Source organism: Vanellus vanellus (genome assembly GCF_965231255.1).
Source record: "Vanellus vanellus genome assembly, chromosome: 24".
Classification (NCBI taxonomy): domain Eukaryota; kingdom Metazoa; phylum Chordata; class Aves; order Charadriiformes; family Charadriidae; genus Vanellus; species Vanellus vanellus.
Window position 1 is genome coordinate 7,523,106 of NC_138929.1, and position 12,939 is coordinate 7,536,044.

At 52.0% G+C, this 12,939-nt stretch overlaps 1 protein-coding gene across 1 annotated transcript; it reads right to left on the reverse strand.

The window, feature by feature from the left end:
- Positions 1-277: 277 nt before the first annotated feature.
- LOC309680963 (von Willebrand factor A domain-containing protein 5A-like) lies at positions 278-7,575 on the reverse strand (the record flags this gene model as incomplete). The annotated part of the gene is made up of 17 exons (XM_082494733.1): positions 278-357; positions 556-682; positions 889-1,112; positions 1,653-1,859; positions 2,039-2,220; positions 2,575-2,678; positions 2,812-2,976; positions 3,324-3,435; positions 3,951-4,030; positions 4,345-4,489; positions 4,928-5,016; positions 5,282-5,409; positions 5,851-5,965; positions 6,111-6,253; positions 6,612-6,861; positions 6,940-7,187; positions 7,527-7,575. The coding sequence occupies 17 exons, from the start codon at positions 7,573-7,575 to the stop codon at positions 278-280; spliced, it is 2,448 nt and encodes an 815-aa protein (XP_082350859.1).
- Positions 7,576-12,939: the final 5,364 nt, after the last annotated feature.

Here is a 12,939-nt window from a genome sequence, read left to right on the forward strand (position 1 = left end):
CACTGGGGAATGTTATGCTTCCTTCCCACTCCTGTGTCCATCCAAACCAAACAAGCTGGAGGCTCTGAACTAGAGGGTTTCTCTTGAGAAGTTCAGCATGATGCAGCTTCAGCCCAACTAGTATAAGACACAAGCAGTGAGAATTCATCTGTAAAGTAAGACCCCAGCTGGTAACAATAGTGGTATGTCAGCACGGTAGGTAAATTTAGGCTACACTTTCCGGCCCTTTTTAGCTCTGCAGGTGCTGCTGGTCCATAGCACAAGGCATGTATTGAGTTCAGAGCCTGAAGACACTTGGTTTCACACTGCTCCCAAGGAGGGTGTTGGCTGCCTCCAGGCACTTGTCCAACTGGGGCACTGCAGTCAGGGAGAGACAGGGGCACAAGGGAAGTCAGGCAGGAGGGATAGTCCACAGATGGAAAGGAGAAAGGGGACACAGGACACCTGCCCCCAGGAAATTGTGTTCCTGCGAAGGGGTGAGGCAGGTCCCACTGGAGAGAGAAGGGAGGAGGCTGTGCTGTGGGGATCAGCAGGGAAAGGACCCTCAAGACTCACCATCTCTGCTGCACAGCCAGGTCACAGCCTTGGCCTCCAGCAATTCACAGAGGTCTTGGTAATGCTTGTCGTGTCTGTGCAGCCAGGTCACAGCCAGCACTGTGGCCCAGATGCTTGGCTCCATGACCTGTAGGAGAACAATGACAGACCAGCACACAGTACTGAGCATCATCTCTGCCCCCTCACTGCTTCCCACCTCTTCCTTTGTGGCTTCTGGTTTCTGATCCCTTCATTCCTCTCTGGCTGCCCTTGGGATGGCTGTGTTGCCACCAGCCAAGGGGTTCTCACTGCCCCAGGATGACATGCTGCCACTGTAAGAGTTTCTCCCCTTACCTCACCAGGCATCTTTCCCTTGATTTCAGCCTCATGGACTTCCAGCACAGAGGCCAGTCGTGAGCTGAGGGCCCAGGAGCCATCTGCATTCTGCAGTGCCACCAGCTCCTGGCACTCAGCAATGGCTTCGCTCCACCGCCACCCAAAAATTGAAGAGCAAAAACCAAATTCCATGGGATCCACGTACTTGAGAGAAGAAATAGATTGTGGTGGTGTTTTACATGCTGTGGGAGAAGATGTAAACAGGAGGGTTGGGAGAATGACAGGTATCTGACCTCTCACTACTCCCCTGTGTAATAATGCTCCAGAACATTATCTCTGCTCTTCCTTTGGCAGCTACCTGCAGTCTAAGCTCCTTCCTGCATGCCCCCAAAGCAGTCCCATCTGCAGTCCTTTCTGGACAGCCCTAACTCATCCTCAACCCTGAACCATTGCCTCTTCTCCCGGCATTCCTTCCCAGCCCTGTCCCAAGACCTCTCTTGAACCGCTCCCCGCCCTCCCCTCCCCCCTCCCCCCCCAATACATTTTATTCAAATGTGTGTTCATGATCCAGCAACCATCCCTATCCCATCCCTGGATGTCCCTGAGCTGGGTCTCATATTTGCTGAAGGACTTGCAGGTTTAAGGGTAACTAAGGGAAAGGTTAAAGGCAGAATTAATTGGTTTCCATGCCATGGGCAAGACATGACAACATTTCTTCTATAAGACATTCTATAAGACATTAGGTTATCCCTACATCTCCCACCTGGATCAAGGCCCCATACCTTTTGAGCAAGCCCCCCGCTGGGGCAGGGCAGCAATGCCATGGGTGAGTTGACGGAGGGCAAGCCATGATGCACACACTGCTGTCAGCCAGCCAGGTGGGACCCAGATGCTCATAGGATAGCAGGAAGAGACTTTATGGGAGCCACGAAGCTCAAGGACCTGGCAAGGGATGAGTGACTGGCGCGGTGGCAACAGTGCCAGGGGCCCTTTGAGAGCAAACAGGGAAAGGGGATGAATTAAGCACATTGGAAAGAAGCACCTGGTGGTGACGGGGCCTACCCCCTAAGACTGGGGGTGCCCTGTGGCTGGGGTTCCAGCTCCAGTGGGATAAGAACATCCCATGGAGCTGCCCCACCAGCTCTTTCCCACAAGTGTCTGTCCTTACTTCGGTACCAGGTGACCCTCTGTGGTGTGCGAACCCCCACATAGCTGGTAAAGGGGCAGATGATCCCTGAAGTGAGGCTGATCTCAACTGCGCGCTGCCTTGGTTCATCCCCTGACCCACTCACAGCCTCTGGCAACAACCTCTTCAGCAAGCATCTTGCAGCCAGACGATGCCCAGCCAGCCTGGGGACAGAATGGGGTAAGCCTGACCACCTGGCTCATCTCCATGCTGGGGAAAGCTGGACAGAGAGAGAGCCTGGACCCCTGAGTTCTCTCCCTTCACGGGTGAGGATGGACAGAGGGAAAACCTGGATGCCTGGGTCCTTGTCTGTCTTGAAGAGATGGCCAGGTTTCCGTGTCCTACTCCTGCAGGGTCAAAGCAGGGAAGGAGGGCATGCTTGGACACCTGCATTCTCTGTCAGTTTGGGATTGAGTGTGGAAGGCAGGAATGCATAAGCTATCTTGGCCCCCTCTCAGCTAGAGTCCACGTTAGAAATGAGGAGCGTGCATGCATCTTCCCTTAGGACAGGCTCTCACCGGCCATCTCCCTTTGGGCACAGTGGGAATTCAGTGGTGTGAGTGACATCCTGGCCATCCAGGCTGTACTGCAAGGTCATGATCCCCTTCGCCACCGTCATATCCTGGGAACACATGGGAAAATACTGGAGCTTACTGGGGGCACAAGATGGTTACTGTGGGATATTGGGAAGTTACTGAAAGATTACTGGTGGTTACTGGGAGGTAACTGGGGGTGACTGGAGTCCCAGCTCTCACCTGTGCCTGTCCATGGATTTGGGCATAGAGGAGGCTGTGTTGACCCTGAAAGATGGACTCAGGCGTGCCACCCAGCACCTCAACCTCCAGGCCATGGGGCAGGGTCCAGCTCAGAGAGACTCCATCAGCTGCTGGCTTGAGGGCCCGCTTCAGGCACTGCAACACCTGGGGGCAGAGGGCAGGACACCACAGTTCGCAGCTCCATCAGGGTTCAGCCCATGGCCCCCAGTGTTGGGGTTCCCTGGGGGACAGTGGAATGCATGGGGTAGCCTGCATCAGCTGGATTCCCTAGGCACAGTCAGGTCTGTGGGTTACAGTGGGGCAAAAACCTGGGCACCTGGGTTCTCAGTGGGGTGGGGTGGTGGGGTAGAGTCAGGGGAAGCCTGAGTGCCTGGGTTCCTGGGGCAGCTGGGTCTTGACTGCTGTGTGGGGGCAGTGCAGGTGCTGGAGTACTTGGAAGTCAGCATTCCTGTGGAATAGAGGGAGACCTGCCATGACTCCGGGGTTCGTACCTCAACTGTCATGCTGTTGTCAGAGGAGACGTAGGTAGCTTTGCCCCCTGTCTCCCTGGCCAGAGCCATAGCCAGGGCAGCGCTGTCCTCAGAGAAGCAGAAGGAGAAACACCTGTGGGGGAAGCAGGGAAAGGTGTCAGACATGAGAGCCAGAGGTGGGTGCAAGGATGCTGGGACAGAGCTGGAAAACACAGGCTGGAGTTAAAGCTGGGGGAACAAAGCTGGGGTGCAGAACAAGGGGGCAGGAGGAAGAGCAGGGAGTGTGGGACTGGAGTTGGAGCTGGGGTTGGACAGGGAGCTGGCAGAGGAGAGCTGGGACTTGGGGCAGAGCTGGGGTCAGTCTAGTGGGGCTGGGACAGAGGCTGGGGGCACATCAGGGTGTACAAGCCCTGTGCCTCAGTCTCCCTGTTCAATCTGTGAAGGGTGCCTTGGTTGTGAGTGTAGAAAGCAAAGACTCCCACATCAGGGCTTGGCACTAGAGAGCTGTGGAGGGTAGGAAGGGTCTTTGGGATGCTGGAGGGGCCCAAGGATTGAGAGAGGCACTGGTGAACAGGGGCCCTCATCAGGGACAGAAATGTCTGGGCAACCAAAGGGCAACTGGAGGACTGGGGGGAGAGTCCCCGTTACCGGTGGCTGTTGCGGTGACGGCAGACCTCAGCTGCGATGGCTTCCTTGTCAGGGGGTAGCCTGGCCATGAAGATGAAGAGCTGAGAGACAGGGGACATGAGTGGTGGGGACCCAGCACAGTGACCCCAAAATGAGGGGAGCAGGCTCCTGAAATGGAGAGAGGGTCCCAGCAGAGAGAACCCCTGTAGAGACACCACCCCAGGGAGAGATATCCACTCAGGGACAGAAATCCCCAAAGATATAGACCCACCTCTCCATTCCCCCATACCCCACAGTATCCTTCTTGGTCCCTTGTGACCACCACTTTGGGTGGCTCCTTCCACCCACACTCCTGTGTCCTCTGTCTCTCCTGGGACACCCATCCCTCCACCTTTCCATGCCTCTGCACTCAGACCTGGCGTGTATGCCCATGGGGGCGGGGGGTATTGTAGACTGAGCGGAGGATTCCCAGCAGATTGGTGTCACCCAGACTGGAGCTGGTGGAGGGGATGCGCCGCATGGCCTCGGTCAGGTTGTCCTGAGTATATTCAACACTTTGCCTGCAGGGGGCACAGTGTGTTTGGAGGGCACATTGCTCTATGCTGGCTCTATGTGCTCCTGAGACCCTGCCCCATAGCACCTCCCACAGCTATGCCCTAGGGTCCTCTGCAAATCCCCACCCCATAGTAGTTCTTGAAGAGACCTGGCTTCGTAGTTCCTACAAGAATCTGCTCAGCAGAACCCCAAGAAGTACTATCCCATAATGCCACAAAGATCCTCCCCCAGAATCCATCCCTGCCCTACAGCAGCTAGTCAAGCCCTCCCACACCCAGCCTTGCTTCATACCAACCAACCGATTTCAGAGCATGCACACCTGCCCTCCAGCATCTAACTGCCCCATTGCACCCATTCCAGCCACACAACACCCAGCCATGCCCCACAGTATCCAGCCCTACCCACCAGCACTGTAGCACCCAGCCTGCCCCATATTTGCTCACGGGTAGATGCCCATGGAGGTTTCTTCATAGCAGTAGATGTTAAAGTAGCAGCCCAGGGGCAAGCTTTTGAGAAGGAAGAGCAGGGAATCCTGTGGAAAGACACAGCAGGCAGGTCCTGGGAGGCACTTGTGAGGAATATTGACACCTTTGCTGACAGTCTGGTCCTCCTAAAGCCTCTGGGCTCCCTTGGATGAACCAAGCCAGTGCCCTGAACACTGGCACACGAGGTATTTCAGGACCGTTTCAGTCCCCACCAGTCCTTCATATTTCTGTCCCTCTGTAAACGCCTGCCTTGGCCCATTCCCTCTCAACCTGCTCACCCACCCCATCCTGGTCCCTGCTCTGCAGGGATACCTGTGCATGCTCAAGGAAAGTGGTGTCCAGGAGGAAGATGAACTCTCCAGACTGGTGCTGCCCAGGCACTACCTCAGGGATGTTGGGTGCCAGTGTCACCAACACCATGGGGTCACCAAGTAGGGAGCCTGGAGGAGGTATGGGGTGGGATGAAGGCCAGATGGGGACCCACATTCTCCTCCCAGTTCTGATTCTCATTGTTCTTTCAGCTTCCACCATCCCAGAGCCTGTGATGCCCCACACTGGTATCCCAATACTCTATCGTGCTGTTCACCAAATGCACAACCCAGTGCCCCATGTATTCCAACCCAGTGCCTCCAATACAGCTACCCAGTGAGCCCTAACACAGAAATCCCTGTATGCATCCTGCTATAGCTGATACCTCACTACAGTGCCCCCAACACCCCACGCTGGAACCTTAGGACCCAAAATATCTCATCTGAATGCCTCCCATTTCCATCCTAATGTCCAATGATATCTCGCCTCACAGAGTCCCCAGTGTGTCCTCATGCCCCAGTACCTCTTGCAACCCAGAGGTCCCCCCATATTCCCTCCCCAGCTGCACTCACCTGGAGGGGCCCCAGGGTCTCCCTTCTCCACCACAGCACTGACTGCAATGGGGTCTCCAAAATACACCAGCAGCTCTAAATCATGCTGACTTGGGGGGCTGCCAGCCAGTGAGACCTGGAGAAGGGGTGCCTGGTCACACACAGGAGGAGGGGACCAGACCCAGCATTTGGCCACGAGCACAGGCACAGATATCAGTGCATCCTAGTGGTGATACCCCTTCCCAGCTCCCGCTGGGACCCTGGCACTCAGGAGGGCTTACCTGTGCAGTGCTGCGGTCCTGGGCAGTGTAGATCAAAGGAGTGAGGGCAAAGTTGGCCTGGACGTTGGCCACTCCACGGGGTGACTGCAGGCTAGCGGTGAGCAGCAGGCTGTAGTGCAGCTTGCTGGAGAGACAGTTCCAGGCTGCAAGGAGAAACATGGCACTGGGGAGGTCAAAGGCTCTCCCTGTAGGGGTCAGGGGTAGAGGACAGGATTTGACACCCATATATAGGACTTATGGAGAGAATTGGGGGCTGTCAATAAGGCGTATGGAGGGGTCTGTGAGTCTGAAAATATGTGCGGGAGGTATGGATCCCCTCATGGGAGACAATGAAGAATATGGGGATTTGTCCAGGGGCTGCATGGCAGAAAAATGTGGGTCCCCCTGTGGGTGCTGAGGGAAGTTGCATCAGGTCCATTCATAAAGTACATGGGGAGTCTGTGATCCTTCTGCGGGGTGTGTGACTGGGAGGGCAGGTTCCTTGTGGGGTCGGTCACTCACCATAGAGTTTTGTGTAGGGATGCAGTGTGGGTGGCAGCACAAAACGGGCTGCTCCATCTGGCTCCCGTGACAGCTCTTGGACATAGCGCAAGGTCACAACCACCTCACTGCCAGGGGACAGGGTGCCCAGGAAGCAGGCAAACACCTCGCCTGGATACTGAGACTGATCCCGAAGGTATTCCAGATTCTCCCAGCCCCCTGTAGCCTTATGTAGCTGCTGGACCTGTGTGGGAAGGGGGGGCACAGAAAGCTGATCGCCAGGCAGGCCATGGGCTGCTCATCCCATGCCCTTGTGGTGGTTCGCCCATTCATCCCTGGATGCTGGTACCTCATCCCGCAGAATGGCCTGGACATTGGCATCCTCACTGCGGGCCTGGAAAGAGTAGATGGCCATGTGGGGGCCCAGGGGGAAGACAAAGAGGACTTCTGTGGAGCTGTGACTCTTGTTCTGGTAGGTAAGTTCGGAGGCCACATCAGCCACATAATCCTGGATAGCAACATCGACCACAGCACTGTGCAGAGACACTGTGTACAGGGGTATGTGGAGCCACTTCCCCAGCAAAAAGGATCCTGTTGCTGTTGAGAAAGATGCAGTCTGTCCGTCAGCATACATGAACAACACAAGGAGATGGTTGGGGCTGCTTCAAGTATGTGGCTGTTCCCACTCTGGTAACCAAGACTAGATGACCAAAGTTACTGAGGGTCTAGTGTGAGCCTGCCAGCGAACAGTGTCTGCCCCCCACTCCCCCAGCTTCCCTGTTTCCCCATACCTGTTCCCCACCCATTTCCTGCAGACCCCTTGACCATTCTCATCCTTGTTTCACCTTATGGCTGCCTATACTCCTCCTTTCTTTGTCCCCCTTGGGAGCATTCCCATCCCCCAAATGTCCCTCAGCTGTCCAATTCCCAGCTCACTGTCATGGGCGTAGGATTTTCCTAGAAGTCCAAAGCTCTGACGCCACATTTCTGGAGACCTGCAGACAAGAAGGGTCTCCTGTAAGAGGAGAGATCCACAGAAACCACCAGGCAGCCCCTAATTGGTGAAGATTCTTTGTTATTTCCTGTCCCAGACACATAGCTGGAAGCCTCAACCCACCATGTACAGCCAGAGCAAACCCAGGGGTTCAGAAATCCCTGTTCATGAGCACTGGGATGTCACATGGAGTATCTGCATTGAGGAGGTCTGCACCTGACACCCACCGTGGAAGAATCTCAAAGAGAACAAGAGGGATAGCAAGGGAAGATGGAGGGAAGGAGTGAAAGTAAAAGTGGATGGGCAGGACTGTATTGGGATGAACAATACATGGCTCTCCATCCATGGCTGGATGGATAGATTGGCAGATGAGGTCTATTTTGGGACAGGTGGATGAATAGGTGGACAAACAGAGACATTAGAATTTTTGTTGAAATGGATGGATGGAGAGATGGAGGGGTCCATTTTAGAAGACATAAGCAGTATCCATCACAAACAGTATAGATAGCACGTGTGAGGATATGTTCATGGAGTAGCTTGTGAGGGTAGGTTGAAAGTCCAGGTAATAAGGGGGAACATGATGGAGAGAGAAATGAGGCCAGGGACAGGTATTCCATGATTGCAGAGCAAATCCCAGAAAGGCACTTGGGGGAAGGTGCAGTTCAAGTGATATCTGGCTGTCTTCCAGCCAAGTGCCAGGAGACAAAAGAGACCGCCCTCCACCCCAAACCCATCGACATAAATCTTTCTGGTTCAGACACATTTGCCTCAATTTCCCCAGTTCCCACTCTGGGGTGACAGGGTAGGCAGCACCAGAAAAATTCCCACCCCACCGTCATGCTGACAGGGTGCACAGACAGAGCAAATAGGGTGTAAGTCCTCGGGGGAATAGGGGCGAGGGACGGACAGAGGGATGGACTGAACAGGGATGAGCTCTCCTCAGTGAACAGGGACAATGAACAGAGAATAAGGCCAGAATAACAAAGGGAAGCACAAACAAGCAGACACTCACCAGAGTCAGCAGGGACGGACTGACAATCAGATGGATGGAGGGGGAGGTGGAAGAGGAACGGGGAGAGAGAGGAAGGGGCAGACGGATGTGATACAGGAAGAGAAGGGGCAGGGCTGGAGAGACAGAGCAAGGGATGCTCCAGCAGGCAGGAAGATGCAGTACTGCGCAAGCAGAAGGATGGCTGTGATGGAGAGAGAGGTGGAGGGGCAGGCAGACAGACAGACGGATGGAAGGCGGGGAGGCAGGGCCAGGGGGGTGGAGACACACTGGGAAGACCACTGGGATCACTGCAAACCACCTCCCGAGCAGCCAGGCGCCTGGTTCCCTGGGGGCTGTGGGGGCAGCGGGCATCCCGGCTGTCGGGTGGCCTGGGAGTCTGTGAGATGGGGAGGGGCGAGGGGACACCCCCGGTGGAGGGGATCTGACCGGGGTCCCTGGACCCCCCTCCCCACCTCGGAAGCCAAAGTGGCGAGTTGGCAGCAGAGTCTGCAAACTGCGCCGCGGGACGCCGCACTGCATGATCTGCTGGGGCGGCAGGAGCATCTGTGCCCCCCGCCCCGCCAGCACCTGGGCAGGAGCGGCGGCCCTCGCCAGGGCAGGATGCTCTGGGCACAGCCAAGGAAGGGACTGTGAAGCCCTCAGCAGGTCTGCTCCTCGCCAGAGAGAGTCTGCCAAATCTTCCCCCTTCCGCTGTGCCCTCACATCTGGTGCAATGGGCCACAGCTGCCAATCGCCCTCTGCAGCTGGGGCAGTGTCTTTTGGGTGCCTGAAGAGGTGGCACACGTCCCTCCAGGAAGCTGTCCCCCTGCCAGGCCTGCAGCACTGGCTGCAGATTTGGTAGCTGGGCTCAGGGCCATACCCTGATTAGTGCCAGGCTGTTAACTGGGTGGTGGATTGCGAAGAAGCAAACCCAACATGCTGGCCAGCTGAGAAATGGGGACAGTTGTCAGAAAAGCTCAAACTTATATAGCTACATTTGACATGGGTGTTTCCTCTCATCTGCTGGATTGGGATGCTCCATCTCTACCATCCTCACATGAGCCAGCCCCATGCTCACGCTTCCCTGGCAGCCAGCCCCTGGTTGAGACAACCCACCTCATTCGTGGTCTCTAGACCCTCAAGGAGTCAAATTGCATTTGACTTCATATGTACTGCTCCCAGAGCACACCTTGGCTCTCTCTCACTGGGAGCGCGCATAGCACTGAACTCTCGCTTCTCCAGCAAACCTGTGCAGCTTCCTGCAATCTGCCTCTCAGGATTGGAGTGATTCTCAGATAAGACCACTCCAAGGGCTGTGCTGACAGTGTGACAGCTTCAATCAGCACAGGCAGTTCTAGCTGCCTTTGTTCAAATTCTGCCACAGTGAGTCCAGTCTCATTATACCCATGGAGATCAAGTTCTTTGAGGAAGTGCATGAACAGACATTTGTGTGCTGCTGGTAGTTGTGGCCCATGACTGCCTTCGAGAACTGGTGGAACATCCCATGTTGTCTCCAACAGTGCTGATGCTTATGAATAGGCAAATGAATCCCAGGTGTAGATGCTACATGCTGCATCTGAGCAGCTAGGGAACACTTTCCTGCCTCTCGGACCTTCCTTTCCTCACCACAGGTGATGAGTAAGTGGCATGCTTGGTCAAAAAGTGCCACAAATACAGAACTGCTGACCCCTTAACCTAGCTTCACCTTCCCAAAACTTTTGTCCATCTGAGGTGCATACTTGAAGGTTTTCACTGACTCTTGATGGAGACCACTTGGTGGCTGTGAATGGTCTTGTGGTGCTGGACCTCCCATATCCCCCTTCTGAGTATCTCTGGAGGATGTCAGCCCCCTCAAGTCTGAGCCAACAGCTCTTATCAGCAAAAGACCTGATCTTGGTCTCAGACATCTAAACTGCTTAGCGTAGACAGCTGAACTGGAGCAGGCCCATTTTCTTTAAGAACTCCCACTTTCTACATACTTTTTTCTAAAAGTTTCTTTTTATAATTTGATTCTGTCCATGACCATTCTTATTTTTTCTGCTTTCAATGAAAAAGAAAATATTCACAGAAATATGCACAGAAATATTCATGAAGTAAGGACATGCATGGAGTTTCAGTAATTAACTGAAGTTTAAACATGATTGATGTGAGTTTTAAGGCTCTGGTATGTTCCTGTCTGTTTTAAGAGGTAAAATCCAGTTGGCAATGTGAAAATACATGCGTATATATACAGTCAAAACATAGATATCTGAGGTGTGTTGACCTTGGCTGGTTGCCAGGTGTCCACCAAGCTGCTCTACCACTACCCCCCCCCCCAGCAGGACAGGGGGAAAAAATAAGGTGAAAAATTCGTGGGTAGAGATAAAGGCAGTTTAATAAAGAAAAAGGAAAGAGCATGCACAGAAGCAAAGGAAAAAAAAACAACCACAAACAAACCAAAAAAGATTTATTCTCTACTTCCTATCAGCAGGTGATGTCCAGTCCCTTCCTGGGAAGCAGGACCCCAGTACATGTAGTGGTTGCTTTGGAAGACAAACACCTTAATAATGAATGTGCCCCTTTCCTCCTCCTTTCACTTAGCTTTGATTGCTGAGCATGACATCATACAGCATGGAATATCTCTTTAGTCAGACTGGGTCAGCTGTCTTGGCTATGTCCTCTCCCAACCCACCCCCAGCCTACTAGCCTTTGGGGAGAGGGCGTTAGGGTGTTGGAGTTTCAGCCTTGATGCTGTGCAGCACTGCTCAGCAGTAGCCAAAACACTGGTGTGTTATCAGCAAGGTTCTAACTGCAAAGTACAGCATTGTGAGGGTTGCTATGGGGGAAGTTAACTCCATCACAGCCAGGCCCCATACAACATCTACAGAACACAGTTTAGAAAAATAAATCTTTTTAATGTAAATAATAGCCACACAAAAATCAGCAGCTTCTTGCCATTTTGACTGATAATGGGAAATAAAATAACAGAGAAAATAAGTGATAAAGACAAACAGGAAAACTACTTTGTAAAGATCTTATTTCAGACTGAAAATTCTGTTTTCACCCTCTTCTAGTTGTGTCACAGTCTGAATAATCTGCAAAACTTATGAGGTATTGTGGGCTGTTATTGTTAAATTCCCAAATGCAGTAATGCCAAGGGACACTTGTTATTCCAGCAGGAAAGATAAACAGTGGGACAGCTGTCCCATCTCATATCAGTTCCAGACAGAGGTTCATCTTTCAGCAGTACACAGGCAGGCAGAGCAGAGCCACAGCCATCTGGAGAAGGTTTGTGCGCTGGAACACCTTATTCAGCTACAGAGCGAAAGCACTTCAAGTGCAGGTGCATCGTATCAAACTAGGCTGAAATTACATTTCTAAGAGGCAAAAAGAGATTAATTTTTATTAAATAAGAAAATATTATTTTATAACTCTCTTCTATCCTTTAAGATTGGTCAGGATGAAAATATTAGGGTGGACATTAATTAATGCACAGGATATGAAGAAAATTACAGCAGGAAGAATGAATAGGTAGACAAATGAGCATGCAGTTAATCTGTTAGATATTCACCATAGTGTAACTGAATACCAACTTTTCTTAGGTATTTATTAACTTTCTATTCATACAATATATTTTGAGATAAGAAGGGCAGAAATTCTACTGATAGTCTCAGCAGTCTGCCATGTAAGAATTACGAATACAAACTGTCCTGCAGCAAGGTAGGTGGGAAAATTTCCTGTGAACTTTTCTACTGAAATATGGTTTGTGAAACAGGAATAAATTTTGGTCTATTTTGAAGTGTTACTCTTCTGGATATTCCATCTGAATGAAATAAAGATATTTCAGTATGATTGTTTAGAAATGAGACAGTAAATCCTCTTACAGTAAAGTTCATCTCAATTACTTTGAACACTGACTGTGGGATTAATATGTCCAGATGTGTGTGTCTACACTGAGATTGTGTGTGCAACAATATTTAATTTAACAAGTAACAGCAGGTCCCTAGCAGGTCACTTCCTTCTTGTTCCTCAGCCTTGTGTTCTTTTATCTTCTGAAGTAACTCTTTAACAGAAAAAAAAAAGGGCACGCACACATACACACACACACACACACACACACACAGAACAAAAATCTGCCAACACCTAAAAAAAAAAAGAGAGATAAAAAGGAGAGAGGAGAGAAGAGAGGGAGAGAAAGAAGAGAAATTGGTAGTTTTAATAGCAGTGCACAAAACAAAAATACACTTCTCACAATTTCCTTCAGTATCTGTTATATTTCCTAGATATGGTATTTGTCATCTTGGGTGATGAAATGGTCACCCACCCAAGACTCCCTCTCTTTTTCTTTCTTCTTTCTTTTTCTTGACTGAAGGTTTCTAAATCAT